Source organism: Loa loa (assembly GCF_000183805.2).
Source record: "Loa loa unplaced genomic scaffold supercont3.1, whole genome shotgun sequence".
Lineage (NCBI taxonomy): Eukaryota > Metazoa > Nematoda > Chromadorea > Rhabditida > Onchocercidae > Loa > Loa loa.
In genome coordinates this window covers 1,261,938-1,278,824 of record NW_018108181.1, presented here as the reverse complement: position 1 = coordinate 1,278,824, position 16,887 = coordinate 1,261,938, and the positions used below count along the sequence as shown (strand labels likewise).

Sequence of the window (16,887 nt, the reverse complement as noted above, 5' to 3'; positions counted from 1 at the left end):
AACGGAAGGTATTCCTCCATTTGTTTAGTCTAATTTTTTTTGTTTTTATTTTTAATTTTTAAATTATATTATTGTTATAGTACAACACATTAATCAATCCTTTAATGCATGCAATAAATTAAGTTTTTTAAAATATTTTGCAATTTTTTTTTTTCTAAAACATCTTTCGTTTCCTTCATTTCTTACCCAATCAACTTTTCTTATCATTAATGATAAGAATGATTTTAGTGTTGCTTGTACTATTTTTTATTTTTTCTTTTATTTTACTTTCTTTTTTGCTTATGACAAGAATCTGTGCTGTTAATATTATTGAAGTTATCTTTTTTTTTCAAGGCACTGAATGCTGCTAGGAACTACTGGAGAAACGATGATAGGCTTACTGCAGGAGAAAACATTTTGGAGCTGAAAGGTTAGAATCTTTCTTCTTCAGATAATGTCATACTATTTCCAATTAGAATGGCATTTTAATTTCTGTCAATTCATAGCGTGATAAATTTTTGCAATTATTGTTAACTTTTTTTCATTTTTGAGTTGTTAAATTTTATTTTGAATTTTTGTTCGATCAGTTGGAGTATTACTATCGGAAAACATTCAAAATAGACTTCTCTCCGACCTATATGGGTAGCATTTCTTTGAACTAAAAGAAGAAATCTTTCAATGTAGATCGAACTCAAATCAATTCGATTAGCCGGAAACGAGCTGTTGAAGAATGTTTGGCTGTTTCAAATTGCTCTCATAATGGCCATTGTATTGGTGAGTAGCGAACATTTTTTCATTTCATTTTTTCACTGATCATTGTTTCCAATAAACTTATTATTATTATATTGCCTGCTATTTGATCTTTTCATGATGCAAACTTTAAAATTCGTTTGCAATTTTCATTCACTTTAAAAAAGGCTTCCATTAGCAGTTTTTAATTTCGAAAAAAATTTTTCCGCACTTTAGGCCTGAACATTTGCCACTGTAATGTCGGGTATATGGGGCCCGACTGCGCGCAAATATCGTGCTTGGCATTAAGAAACTGTTCAAGGAATGGATATTGCATAGCACCGAATGTTTGCAAGTGCTTCGATGGCTGGCAACACCACGACTGTTCAGAGCCGACTTGTCATTTGGTAAATAATTGCACTGGGCATGGTACTTGCGTGTCGCTCAATGAATGTAATTGTGACCCAATGTTTACAGGTTGGAATTTTCAGGCTTGAGAAGATTCAAAAATTATAATCCTCTGTTTCTGTCGGCTGAAATTATGATCCAAATATTTTTAAGAAAAAATAGAAGCGCCAAATCAAAAAAAGAGGTCCATTACTTGATGGTGGGTACTCTTATGTATACAGTAATGAAAATGGCTTTATTAATTAATTTCAGTGCACTCAAAATACTATTAAATACTGACTGTGAGTTCCGAAAAGTCCTTAGCCAAAAGAAACAAATGATTCTTCTAAGTATCAATAGATAATTCATTTTTAAGTTTCATGTCTTTTTAAGGAAGCACAAAGATTTTTAGGTGTTGACTGCAGCAAACAGATCAGTAATTGTTCAAGCGCAAATTGCAACAATCACGGTTTATGCATCAACAGTAAATGCGTTTGTGAAACCGGTTGGACAGGACAGTTTTGCTCGAGGGCACTATGTGATCAGTTGAATAACTGCTCCGGTTCAGGCACCTGCATTCGACCTCAGGTCTGCGAATGTTTCCATGGATTTGCTGGGGATGATTGTTCAATTTTTGAAGGTCCGACCCGCGACTTTTGCGATGCCAAATGTATTCACGGGCATTGCAACTCTAATACAAGGTTTATCACTTTCGTGTTATTTTTACTTTAATATGACGTGCCTTCTTGATACCCTACTGAAGTATAAACTTTGACGTACTCCTGGAACCTCATGTTTTATATTCTATCATAGTAATAATGATAATTAAATCAATTCATTACCCTGAAATCCTGTACTCGACAAATTGATTTGTGACGAAAAAGTTCTTTAATTTCCCTGCATGAGATGATAACGAGAAACTTTAACTGCATTTAAATCAAAAGAGAGCAATTTGCATATTATCATTGGAATAGATAGAAGAGTCGAGAGGTTACCTACTTCGAGAAAGTTTACAAAATAGACAAAATTTAGCTAATTCGTTTTATAAAGCGAACAAAAAGCTAATGAGAGAAAATTCTTACTCTCCAAGAAATATTCAGTGGTTACGGTAAAGTTGCTGAATAATTTAGATTAGGTATTAGAAATTTAGATTAGGTATTAGAATTAGAATATGAATTATAAAGGCATAAGTAAGCTATAAATGGAAACAAATATTAAAACTTGAAAAATTACGATCTTCGTTTCATTGCTAACTGATATGTCCGTTGCAAGCGGGCGGTAAATTTGTCATACGAACAGGTAGCTGCTTACGGAACTTACGGACTTACGGAACACGTAAGTCTTAACTTAACTTACGGAACACGAGCATATTGTTTACGTTTCTGATGGACGAATAGGTGAAAAAGTTCTAATACTGATTTCAAATCACAATGTCGCCTTTGTTCATTCACTGTTTGAACATTCGAAAATTTTAACATTTATTTAGAACTTGCATATGTCGTGATGGTTGGACTGGTCAAAGCTGCGACATTTGCGCTGTTGAGAAATGCGACGTAATGTCAGTTGTGTTGTATGTTTTACCAACAGCTGCTGGAATTCATCAGAAGGGAAAAGATATTTTGGTTTACGGCAATGATTTACCTTTGTAAGTAAGCAAGATTTTTAAAAATAACAGAAAGCGATGAACAAATTTATGAGCGCAGAATGGATTATTTTTACAGACAGCTGTAGAAATCTGATACATACTATGAACTTCTTTCAACTCTCCAAGAAATATTCAGTGGTTACGGTAAAGTTGCTGAATAATTTTTAAACTTTGACACTTTGAAATCTTACTAAAATTGTATCCACGTGCAACTTAATTTTACCATTAACACTGTAGTTGATAAACATTTCCATTATTAAATAGACGAGAAATTATATTGAAATGATATTCAAGAATTATGTTTTCAGCGTACCATCAAAACGTTACACGTGTTTGTATGGTAGCACAGCGTCCGATGGTTTCTATGTTTCATCGTCGTTAGTACGTTGTACAATTCCAAGTTTAGCCTTGCCAGGTCGTTATCTGTTTAATATCATCCCATATGGATCCGATAAAGCTGTTCCTTTTCTCGACAAGCGTTTGGTATGTACCAATTCAATTTCACGTAATACTAACCAATGTTTAATGTAGTGATGGATAAAGCTGTCAGTGACAGATGAACATTTGGATGGGCATTAATTCAATTTACATCTATTCATATGTTCTTATTTGCAGATCCATTTCACTTTATATAATGAATGCAATCAAGCAGATTGCAAAGGCTATTGTTTGGGAGCAATTTGTGTATGTCCTATAGATCGAGATGGTCCATTTTGTGATCAGGTGACGATTTTATGTTACTGCCTAGTTTTTTTTTTCAGTTTAGTCTTTATATATTAAATTTTTAAGGACTGTTCTCGGAAATCATCTCTAATTACTTCTTTATAGAGCATTTGCCGAGTAATAGCATTGCAGTTAAATATTGAGATTACTAAAACTAAATGTATTTTAACTTGAGGAGTTAAAAGATTCCTGTAAGAGGCAAACTTGACTTTAGTCACTGTTTCGAAAAACTGAATTAAAATATTTCTCAAGAATAAGTACGCTGTGTTACCAGCGTTAGCATAACCGATTGCGCTACAGTTCTGGCTCATTACAATGTAGGAAAACTTTTTCCTGTAAATTATTTTTTAGACAAAAATTCGACCAAAATTGGATCGTGAAATTTTGAGCAATGAAAAATTAACAAAGGCTGTAGAAGGCGAACCGTATACTGTCAAAATGCCTGTTCAGGTTTGTATAATACTTCTAATAATTCATATTTAATGAATTATGGCCAAATTTAATATCCAATCAAAAAATTAATCTCACTTTTTATTGCTTAAATGTGCTTGGCTTTTTCAAAATCACACAGTTAGCACTTATTAAAATTCCAGAATATTACGGACTCCTCTATTTATACATTCCAAGAACTGTATATAGTTTCCCTGGCTTGAAACCACGTGAAACATCAATTTGCTTTAGATAAGCTGAATGTCAGAGTCAATTGCTATTTGATTTTTGTTTAGTATCACTTTTCCGAAAAATCTGGAATTTTAATAAATACCAATTAAATACAATTACTGTTTGACATGTGTTTAGCAAGAGAATACGATATTCAATGTTGAAACAGATGCTCATGGAATGATAATTTATCCGAACGGCATGGTATTTTGGGCGCAGCCAATCGGACGTGTCCAGCCATATACTGTAAACGTTACTGCTGCTTCGCTCACCGGTGGATTCGCGATTAGTTGGAATTTAACTGTTAAGCCGATGTATACCCCAGTGATCACTAAGGTGGAAAGTGCTGACGACTCAAATATGAAAATAATTAGTGGAGTCGTTAATTGCAATACAAAAGTAGGTTCCTACTTCAAATGCTAAATAGGATAACAAAGATAGTTAAAGAATAATATTGTACATTACTTTCAATAATATTGCACATTACTTTTTTGAAGTAGTGGACAAAGTATGTTTTATCTTAGCAAAGTAATTATTTCAGAAGCTAAAAATAAGTTTGTCCAAAAATATCCAGTTTGTCTAATTATATATCTTGTCCACAGTGCTTTAGGAAGCTATTACAGCTTATCGGTAAGGTCCCGGTAAAAATGCTGGTTTATCAGGATGGTAAGCTGGTGGCAAATGCCACAACAACAAGTAAGAGTGATGGTCGCTTTAGATTTGAATACTATCCATTCGATGAAACGATCTCAACATCAGTGGTTTATTGCTATTTCTACTTTGTCTAATAATCTTTTTACTGATATTTTTGTTCATTTGCTTACATCGGGGTATTTTATAATATTCCATCTTACCGAAGAAGGCTATTGAGCGCAATTGATAGAGAAGCTGAAATGAAAGTAAAGTAAAATAAAGTAAGGATGAACTATAAAGTGAGTAAAATGCAATAAGCAGTACAAAGTTTATTCACTAGTTGATCTCAGGAGAAACATACTAGGAATTATGGGTTATTCCTAAAATATTGTGATATGGATTTTTTCAAAGTGAATTAACTATCGTTAATATCAATCACATACTTTGCTTATATAATAGGTTGTGGTGCATCCTGGTGCAGCAAAACCTGATGCAATTACATCGTCCAATAATGCAACGTGGGCTGCACATAACTTTGATATTGAATATGCTCCTAAAATAAAAATGAAACCAGGCGAACAAATTGATGAAGAATATCAGTTAAAAAATAAAGGCGAAGAATTGCTTCTGAACTGTCAGTTGGAATTAATTATACCACGTGATAAAGTACAAATTGCAAAATACGAAAAGGTTTATATCTTTGAATACTATTCAGGAGTAAGAATGCGTGAGAGACTTCGGGAATACTATCCAATCAAGAACATATGTGGTGTGATTCTAAACAAGTCTCTGTTCTTTGTAAATTCAAACTTCTCATGACTCTAGGATTACATAACCCGAGGAAACTTTGAGTATCTCCCCTTGTTTTTCAATCTTTCTGATTGTTGTTAATAGTTACCAAACGCATAACTTCGATAACTGTGAGCTTTTTTTTTCCCAAAAGATTGCTCAGTAGTGTGATTTCTTTTTCTCGAAATTTCTTTTAATATTTTTGAAACATTCAAATCTTTAGATAGTAAAAGGTATAACAATTGGTGAATCAAAGTCAATGAAGGTTACATTTGCTGCTAGCAGTACGCTTGATGGCACTACTCTTATCCTTCAATTCAAATGCATCGATACACCCAAGAAACTAATCAGGTGCAACGAAGTATTATCTCACGTACCTCAAAACTAATCACCAATTGATAATTTGTTTTTTCGAAAATTAAATTTCGGAATTGTTTTAATAGATAAAAGGTTTAAAGAAATGTCAGGCATTTTTTTTTCTAAATCATTTATATTTCAGTCAGCAAATAGAAGTTGACCGGGAAAGACCGATATTTGCATCATATCCATCGGAGATACTTATTTCCACTCCACCAAGAATACCACCGAAGATTATTACGGTTTTCCTGTTTATTCAATAAGTTTTCTAAAAAACTAAGAATTAAATGGAGGGAGAAATTCTTTCTCTTCTGTTCCGATCTTTAAGTTTATTTATTCTTGTTTATAATTCTCTCAATATTACACTAATTCACTTATTTTTATGCACTCGAAGAAAATTTAAGGTGAATATTATAAATAAAGAGGGTTATCGATTTGTCGCTGCGCCACGAATTTCCATTCAACCTGACCACAGTCCTTTATTTCTGGTATCTACCAAACCACTGATGCAAAATATCATGGAATTCAGCAGTCCGGGATCAATGCTTACACTCTTCCTCAGCTATCGACTGCTATTAAATGGAGGAACTGTAAATTGGACGACTGCTGGTGACTTGATTTTATTCGATGGAAATAAGGTGCTATTGAATTTCAGTAGAAACTGCAAGTTTATGACTTTGGATGTTTGAATAGAAGTGTAGAATAATTACGAACATTATTAGTCAATCTGAGACTTCCATATTGATTGATTTCCATTGATTTATTTCATAACAACAATAACATCATCAGAAAAAGTATTCTCTATGTTGACACAAAATAATTTCAACAATTTAAAACTTCAAACATGAAACTAAGCAAAATCTTTCATGTTACTAAGCTTAAATTATTCTCTTCAAACTACTTTTTTTCCTTTATTATTGCATCAAATGTCTTTTACAGCGACTGTTTACGATAGAATATTTTAACTATGCCACTTCGGATTTATTTGATTTCCAAATAACAGTAATGGACGAACTGAGCGTGTTGGATCCAACTCATGTTGTTAGTGATGCGGAGATAATGCTCCGGAATGATATACTTGGCTATGATGATAAAAGGAAGACAAAACCAAATGGTATTTGATTTAAGAATATATAATCAGGAAAAGAAGTGGTTAAGATTTTTGATGATAAGAAGGATAAGTGTTACTTTCATAATAATACGCAATGCTGAAACTGAAATACCTTAGAGGCCCCTAGAGCGTTTATTGTGATGATGGAGTAATCAGAAATTTTAGTATAGTATTCTTTGCTGTTTGTACAAATGGTATATCTCTTTGGCAGTAATTATACAGTGGCGTTCAATTGAGAATAATTCAAATCTTCTTGCAGAACCCGTTGTATTTTTCTCCATTATTGAAGGAACATATCAGCTTACTGTTAAATCTCCGACTCATGTATCGGTCACTATGATCGTCCAGGTATTCGAACTCTTTGATCTATCTCTTTGATAGTTTTTCAATCTCTTTGGATTTTATTTAGTTAATAATGAGTCAAAAAATTGATTTCAGCCATCATTTATTAATTCCTCATTAGTGGTGTTTGCTCCAATTACTTCACCTTATTCTCCAGTTGTTGAAGATGGAAGATTATTGTTGGAAGAAATTGATGAACAACGAAAGGTAAAACTCAAACTTTGACTTTTGAAAGGTTTCGGTTCCAATGAAATTTTAAATTTCTGGATGCTCTCATATTTGAAATCCAAAAAGATCTTTTCATTTTAATGCATACACGTATTATTTCCTTCGATAACTAATTTTTGTGTTAAATTCGAGTTCTTTTATCATTCACGAAATTTTGCTGTCATGGCCATTGAAATTTTTTGGAGGATAAAAATGCTTTCGTTTTTACATGAATTTTTGCAGGTTCCATTCCCTAAGCTCCATTTTACACCATCCACAATACTGGTACCCGTGAATGGTACAAAAGAAGTGAAGTTGTTGATAAGCAGTGATTCGAATGGCCCAAGTGATCATACAGCTTTTTTACCCTCTGTTGAAATTCATGAGGAACATCTTCCATTTACCTTCGCAACGGTTCGTTGAATTTTGTGCTTGAAACTTTGATATAAATAAAGAAGTAAACAAATAAAAGTATAAAACTTGAATTGAATTTCTGGATTAAAAGAAACTGTTTCAGTCAGCGCATACCAAAGATGAAAGAAGTTTTACAGGCTGATCTCAGGAATGGACTAGGACTTGGGGATGGCTATTACATGAAGTGCAAGCTGTCGCGTGTATCGAATCAGGCAGTAAAGAAAACTCCATGCACTGTTTTTGCATTACAAATTCCTTATATTTATACAGTACCAACCTCGATATCAAATTATGCACGGGATATTGTGATACTGGCTGATAACAGGAATAAGACAAGTGATAAAGTTCATCTCTGCGAGGGTAATTCGTTTTCAATTATTTGCTCAGAAGCAAAACTGATTGACAATTGGTACTGATACAATTGTCCAAGAACTTTTGGTTCCTTAAACTTTTAGGACTGCTTACTTCTTTTCTTTCTAAAATTCTACCTTCCATTTGAATGTCTAAAGAATGAATTCAATCGATTAGCTTTTCTGTATTTGGATCTCTACGATTGCTATTGTCGTAGACAGCATCTTTCTGCAGAATGTTGACAGATGCGCTTGCTAGGGTTGAGATGGCTCTTAATGTCGGTATCTTTTTAATTATCAATGTAAGATGACCAAAAGTGGTCCAAATTTTTGTGCATTTTGGTAATCTCAGTTGGTTTGCAAATTGCATCAAAAGAAGCGTCAATTTGGACCAAAACTACCATCTACTGCAACTGTGCAATGAAGACGAAAGAGCGTTGTCGTAGACAGTATGTTTCGGCAGCAACTTGTGGCACTGCTTGGAAATACATTCCGGATGATACAGTATCACTACAAACAACAGCTATGTTCATTGTATTTATGGCGGAATGTCGAACGGCTGGAGTCGACTTTCATAAAATCAGACAATTTCTTGCGTAAATTTTGCAATGATCTTGAATAGATAGTTCAAAATATTGATTTTCCAAAATGAATGCATCTTAGGAAGTGATCTATCAATGATTATATTTCTTTTTGTGTTTCAAAGCCTATAAAAAGGAAGTCTGTTGCAGACAGTTGTTTGAAAATAAAAATTCCCATATCTCTAATTTTCTAATTTTGACACTGAATTAATTTGTACAGATGTGCTTCTTCACTGGATAGTCATTGCCCGGTATCACAGGAGCGACATTTTACCAAAAATAGGTCCTCATGGGAAAGTCAACAAAGAACACAGTTTTTCGATCAGGTGATTGGGTTTTGATAGATGTTCATTTTCTATTCAAACATAATCCATAAATAATGACAATATTTCAGTCAAAATGCTATTCCGATCTTATTCATTCTTATTCGATCTTATTCAAAAAAGTTGAAAACCGATTTTATTCACTTAATTTTAAGATCGGAACTTTTTTTGGTGCAAAGCGATTTCCATCCAAATGCAATCAAAAAATACCCTCCAAGTATAGAGGAATTTGGATACCATGTTTGATTAGATGATTTTAATTGAACAGACTGATATGTCCTTTTTGTTCTTATAAATTTGATTATTCGCAAAGAGTTTTAGACATGTATAATGACAAGAAGTTAAAAAAGAAAAAAATTATGTGGGAAAAAAGAAACGGGAAAAGAGCTAAATCTTTGAATTTCAAAAATTTCAATATTTCAGCTTGCCATGGTTAGCGCACAGGCAGATGAAATATTGCAGAAATATTTTCCGGTTTTGAAAGTGATGGCATCACAAACGGTAGATACAGTAGCCCTATTCAATGCGTTTTTTGAACGGCTTAATGTTAGTTTTCTTAATGCTTATGTAAGCATAAAGTACTGCTAATCCTTGCAGACTTCCACATATTTAAACAAGTTTCTATCAGTATATTTTCAGTATGTTTAGAGGGAATCTCCTGTATAACACAGTATAATATTCTCTGTATTCCTTTGTCAGATCATATATGTGTTTATTAAAAACAGAAGATTGGCGATAGGAAGGAGAACCTTCCGATCGAACTTTCCACTATTACCGGCTAGTCGGAAAAAAATTCCGGCTAGAAACACAGTTAGGGGACACAATTTAACGATTTTGAGATATGGACTGTTTCGTTTAAAAGTCTGCATGCTTTAATGCTAATTAAATTTCTCTATCCGATCCCTCAAATTTAGTTTCTCCATTGTCCCTTTTCCTCGTTGTTTTATGTCCAGTTGCTGTCTATCACTTATTCCTGCAAAAGTTGCTTATTAGCCATATCATCTATCATAAGATGACGCTTTCATCCATTCGGAAAATTTAATTTAAAGAATTAGCGAAAAGGTGAAATTTTATGATCTTGGAATTCTTTATAGCAAAATCTTTGTAGGACTTACTGCCATTCAAGTATTTCGATGAAATTAATGATAGGCAATGGTTCGACAAATTTTTCGAAAGTATATCCGAATCATCAGAAGATGGGCTTGCAATTAGTGAGACCGAATTCAGAAAATTAAAAGGTGATTTTTACCATTGAATGAATATATTTAGTATATATTATAATTTGGTTTCAAAGCAATTGCATCAGTTGGATTTGATCATTTCTAAGCATTTGATTCTTTTCTGAATCAACTTTACCATACTTTATTTTGTTTAAGACGAGAAAGGAGGCGCAATTCTGGCACATTATTGGAACTCTACAGTTGTCCAGTGGTCTACAATATCGAGCCTCTCCTCGAAAGCTAGCTTTACTGGCATGAAATTCACAGATGCTCGAGAACTGATTGTTAGCTCAGATCGATTGAAAACACTTACAAGACAGGTATGTCTCTTTGCGAGTATAGTTTTTTAATGTACGAGTTTGAACAGACTTGAAAGACCATTATAAATAGAATTAGTGGGAAATTAAAAATGAAGAAGATTGAAATAAGATACAGATGAATTTTAGTATGGTGCCGATAATCCATTCGCGTTGCTTCATGAATACATGGGAAGGTTATTATCGTGGCCATCGGAAAATATTTCTGGTTCGCAACAAATCTTAACACTTGGAAAGAGTTATGAAGACATTTGTGCCTATGCTTACAGTCTGATAGCGCCCGAAAAACCGTATGAAAACAGTGAATTTCATATTAGACTAAAAGTGATTAACAAAAAGGTTTGAAATTTTAATCTTTTTATGGGAACAGGCGTCTAAAACACCGATATTTGAATTAATTTCGCACTGAAGTAATGCACTCTCATGCATTATCTCTGAGCTATGCCACCACCGAGGGGTCTCCTCAAAAAATGTTAAGATCTTTTTGATAATTATTATGGAACCATGAAATTATTTTAAAACTTCCTTCTAATGACAGCAACCAGCTGATAGTGTGCGTCTTCCAGGAATCTAAATATTCAGAATTTTCAAATAATTTTCCTTCCAGAATGAACCACTGGAATCTGTGAAAGTAACATTAGAAATGATTCAAAGTGGTGCTTATATAGCACCAGGTGTTGACACAACATTCATGCAATTTCGGATTGGAGCGGTTACACTGGATGGAATTGGCAGCATTGATCGTGCTTCGAAACTGCCACCAAATGCATCATTTGTCGCAATCTGGAGCCTGAAGCCGGTCAAAAATATGCGGTTGATTCGTGAAACTGAATATCAAGTATGCTATTAAATAACAAATTAGAGAAAAAATCTGGCATCAACACAGGAAGTATCACAAAAGGATACATAGAGAACTTTCATGATGCACAAGCGCTTCGAGATAAGTTCATCGAAATATTTAAGATCGAGTACACAGTCATTTGAAGATTTAAACTGGAACTATCTACAAATAAGCTTTATGAAACTGAAAGTAATAAAGCAATGCCAGAAGCTCCTTAATGTTATTTTTGGTTACCTTTGAAAACTTTGAGTTAATGTATATGTGATTGTTTTTGAATTTCTGGTTAGAGGATTATGTTTGTCAAGTTTTGCTAGCAACTTTTCTGCTTGGAATTAGTACTTTTGTAAGAATCCGGAAAAAATTATACCATATTTGATAGCTGCTCCTTGACTGATATAGTTCCAGGCAGTTGTGATTTTGAAATTTACGCAAAATGGTCGCAGAAGCGTGCAACGAATAGCGACACAGACGGTGACGTTTCGACCACGACCATCGCTCAAAATTTATTACTTTATCTCAAACTTAACGCGTTCGGAAAATGCGAAAAACGTAAATACTTCTCTGCCCATGTTTAACGTGATGATCGCTTTTATGAACACGGGGTAAGTTATATTTGAGATATGCTTTGAAATGGATACATTGCAAACAAGTTATTTTGCAAATTGCACATCATAGGTGATTATCCTCTTCTTTTATGCTATGGTTGAGGAAAATAAAACCAATAAGATAAATGAAGTTTTCAACATTTATCAAACTATCTTAATCGTAAATAGCTAACATCATGTGAGCGAAATTAATTTGTCTGGATTCTTGGTCGGTCTTTTCGATCTTTTCCAGAAGATCGTTTTTCAATGATATACTCGAATGCAATTGTGATATCAGGTAAGTAATACAATGAATACCAAATAGCCGTGAGCAAACCATTAGTTTTGATTTCAGGTTGCTTAAGACCCGGAAGGTATGGGAGTTAGAAATATGTCCGAGCAATCAAAATAACTTGAAATTTATGAACCATCATGAATCTATAGTTCGCAATTCCAGTTACTCGAATCTCAAGAATGTCAAAGTGGAGGAAATCCGATTGTCGGTACTGTCAGCAGATAGCATGAAAAATTTCTTAACTTATCGAATTAGTGGCATTATCAGTGGTATTGGCATTGAAAACAGGACTCTTTCCGATTTACACTTCATAATCGCAAATATCGAGTCCGGAAAAACTGTTAATGCTATGTACAATATTTCGACTGACATTGGGCAGGCAAAATTTACTTTTAATTCGTTAATCGTTCGCAATAACTTGAATGATACTCGAATTGTATGATGTGTTGCAAATTACAAAATGATGAACACATCTTTCCGTTTTGATTTGAGGTTTTCAATCGATAATTTTATATTTATATGTATGTCGTACTGAATATTTCTAATGAATACTGTAATCATAGCTTAATTTTTGTTATATCACACTGTAAAATAAAGAGCTTTGGCACATTTGAATTGTTTGTAGAGGGGAGTAATTCGTGACCTCAAGATGACGACTTCGATGAATGGCGAACTTATTGAACTCGAAGATACTCAAACATTTACTATCCAGCAGTTTATTTCACCAACCAAATTTCTAGTTTCTCTTCAAACGAATTCAGCTTTATTGTTTTACTACGATATGCAGAGGGCGGTAATGCGTACCATTGCGCCATTGATCTTTATCAGTGTAATATCTTTTTTCATTCGTTTCGAAACAACATTTTACTATTCTTCCATTAAATGTTTTGGTTTTAAGTTATTTCGAAAAGATATGAAAGCTAAGCAGTTATTGCTTAAAATATTATCTCTTCTGAATGTCATTTCTAACATCAATCAAATATTCAGGTCATTTCAGATTTAAAAAAAAATTCAGGCCAAGGAAAAAAGTGGTAGCACTGATGGGAAACCTTTTCGGCAGCAGACTGCATTATTTCGATTCAGTCAATCACAACAACAACTTACATCATTTTATGGACGAATTCCATATCCAGCTGATTTGGAACACGAGTTCGAAGTATTGCGAGTGAATCAGGTTGGCGAAAATGGTATGCTAAAGCTCGTCGATCCGCGATATATTTGGAGTTCAAATACTGATCCGGTAAATCATCTCAAAAACCGTCCCACTACATAACCTTAATGATTTATGGCACTTATACGAAGTAGATTGAGAGAAATGTTATACTAAATAGGTACATTATGACAAATGGAATTGAGATATAATCATAAAAAGAGATCTCACACAGCATGAAAAGGCCTACTTTGAATACATCTCAATAATCGGCATTTCCTATGGTTTACGATACTTCAAAACTTCGAAAAGAAATCAAGTGCTCTTCGATTTTGTCTTACATATTGTTACTGGAATTAAGCCGGACAAATGATCGGTGGCCGACTTCTTACTGTGTGTTGAATCTGGTAGGTATAATACGTTTTTTTTTGAGCTTACCGCGACATACCAATGATAAAGGCGTGAACAGAAAAAACTCACATGTCGAAAAATGGCAGCTGGAATGGTTAGTTATGAAAATACAATTCATTAATAACAGTAGTATAGCAAGATATATAAATCTTTTAGGAATTTGTTCATTTTATCGATGATAATCCATCAGGAGCATCTGAATCTATTGCGTACGAAATTATTTATGGTAATGCGGAACTATTCCTCCGCCCGCGTTTCGAATTTCCTATTTACAATATTCCACTGGTAACTGAAAATTGGCCGCATGTTGGCGACGAGATTGCCCGCATTCAGGCTACTTCAGCAAGTCAATCAACCATTCGTTACGAACTTTACTCAAATTTCAGTGAAATGGATGATTATTTCAGCATAAACCCAGAAACTGGTGTGATTTACCTTAGATACATTGATTAAACATATTGGAAGCAATGATTACGTACGTACCTTAAGGCGGTATCCTTTGAATGAGTAGTAGAGGGAATTAATTTCATTCACATTTCTATTAATTTGAGGCCTATTTCGACATAATTCCATTTCTATTGTATATCAGACCTACATTAAATCTTCTAACTAAATTTTCAAAGCAAATTAAAAGAAAAAAAAACTAAAATGTAGCATAAATTGAAGCGTAGGCGTTAGATAGTTGACATTGGAATGTTTGATAGCAGCACTCGGAATTTTTAATATTTTCAGGTATCATAAACTTAAGAAAAGAAATGCTACCTATAGAAATAGAAAATAGTTACTGTGCCACTGTTCGAGCAATTGATGATCATGGACGTTCTGAGACAATTGCAGTGACCATTGGATTCGATGGTTTTGTCAGGGAATGTCACAAAATCGACAACTTTAGTGGCCTTCAATCTCTCACTCACATTCCTCTTCATTCTCGTTCTTCAAAACCTGTTGTAGAAATTGGTGTTACCAATGATGGCACTAGGTATACTTCAGAAATACCGCAACTGTATTTCTCGTCCTATGTTGCAGCTTCTTCACTTTCTTCAACTTTGCCTTCAACAACAGCAAAAATCAATGAAGCGAAAAATGATGGGTATCGAGTAACGTCCTCAGTAACAAAGAAACATGGATATACGAAGTTGATAGCCACGCAATCAATTTCTGATTCCAATCGCAGATCCGATTTAACTTTAGGTTCGATCATTCCTTTACAGCTGCCTTCAAGTGTTGCTTCTGGCTCCAGAACAAACCCTGAATCGGACTTAAGCATTGTTCCTGGCACAAGTTCCCCTGCTAATGCTATAAAAAATGATTCAAATGACACTTTTTTCTTTACTGAACTTGGCACAACTAATGATACCAACAAGAGTGTTAGCTTCTCGACAGGTAGGTCATACAGGACGCGTATAATTGGAAGTACCAATGAAGGTATGTTGCTACCCCGTGAAGAAATTCATAGCGAATCCGATAGAACTAATGAGGGAGGAATCACATGGAGCGATAGCTTTAGTTCTGGAAGTGAAGATGAGAGCACCTTAAATGAACGAAAAGGCAGACTGTGGTATAGCACCGGTCAACAAAGCGATGTTTCCAGCACGACCAAAATCGACCCATACAGTATATTTACAGTTGGCCAATCTCGTATTTCACTTAAATCAGGAGTTAGCACTGTTTCTTTTATTAATCGTGGTGCAGATGATAGTTCCGGAACTACCGAAGACTCAGATATCAGCTCGCTTACTGAAAAGGATGTATCAAACGAAGGTTCTGAAAAATTCCCGAACTTTTATTCCTTATTTTCAACCGAAGCGTCCGTTGAAAAAGGTCTGTTTTCGCTTACTACACTAGCACCTCGTCGTCAAATTATTCAGTATACGGAATCAAGTTACAATTTCAGCACTGCAAACACTATCTACTTCTATTTGCCTAGTGGTAATTTAGAAGTAGAATTACCATCTTCAGAAAATAATAGGAAATCAATAATTACAGGTGTAACACGGAATGATGGTCCACACACCTACCAACCTCAGGTGACGTCACTTCGCGGAAGCACATATTATAGTCTGATCTCACCTACTCTGCAAATTACAGAACTCTCGGAACAAGGTAATGCAAAAGGATCAAATATTCAGCCTGCAACTAAAATTCCAGTCATTCTTTCTTCTGATGAAATATCTGCGGGTTCCGAGGACAAGGAAAATATCTCAGAGATGGCTTGTCGTCTGAAAGATACACAACCTATATGGAGTCTCATTTGTGATCTTAGCAAAACATCGAGCATTAGTGGGTATTGAAAATAAGAAGCAAAAAAGAGTTTCGAGAAAAAAATGTTCGATAGAGACCATCCCAAAATTTACATATTTGTGCTCGTGTTGCCTTTAAAAACTAAGTTCCACGATTGTTGTGGTATCAAGAAAAACAACCGGAAAGTTGATCTGTCGTTGTTATCATTGTAAATTCTACAGCCAATGATTAATTTTGCTTCTATAAAGAGAGCTTTCTAATAATTTAGGGAAGCGAGAAAAAAGATGTGAAAAGTAGCAAAATTTCTTGAGTAAGGTTCTGAAAAACCATCCAGTGAAAAATTATCACAATTCCGGTTCTAAAGAATCATCCAGTGAAAAATTATCACAATTCCGGTTCTAAAGAATCATCCAGTGAAAAATTATCACAATTCCGGTTCTAAAGAACCATCCAGTGAAAAATTATCACAATTCCGGTTCTAAATAATCATCCAGTGAAAAATTATCACAATTCCGGTTCTAAAGAATCATCCAGGGAAAAATTACCACACACCCGGTTTTTTTTTTTTGCTATTTTCCATTTTAATTGTGTACTATTT

At 34.2% G+C, this 16,887-nt stretch overlaps 1 protein-coding gene across 1 annotated transcript; it reads left to right on the top strand.

The window, feature by feature from the left end:
• Nucleotides 1–977: 977 nt before the first annotated feature.
• On the top strand, nt 978–16,339 carry LOAG_16370 (tenascin; the record flags this gene model as incomplete). Its single annotated transcript, XM_020449023.1, has 30 exons — nt 978–1,185; nt 1,508–1,796; nt 2,582–2,740; nt 3,049–3,223; nt 3,356–3,463; nt 3,815–3,913; nt 4,262–4,522; nt 4,747–4,884; nt 5,216–5,446; nt 5,769–5,896; nt 6,045–6,144; nt 6,307–6,540; nt 6,842–7,016; nt 7,273–7,361; nt 7,452–7,562; nt 7,806–7,976; nt 8,114–8,336; nt 8,679–8,922; nt 9,128–9,233; nt 9,654–9,776; nt 10,339–10,468; nt 10,607–10,770; nt 10,897–11,106; nt 11,375–11,605; nt 12,014–12,210; nt 12,650–12,827; nt 13,113–13,280; nt 13,503–13,727; nt 14,205–14,472; nt 14,781–16,339. 30 exons carry the CDS (start codon nt 978–980, stop codon nt 16,337–16,339), a joined length of 6,702 nt encoding a protein of 2,233 aa, XP_020307573.1.
• Between the last annotated feature and the right edge of the window lie 548 nt (nt 16,340–16,887).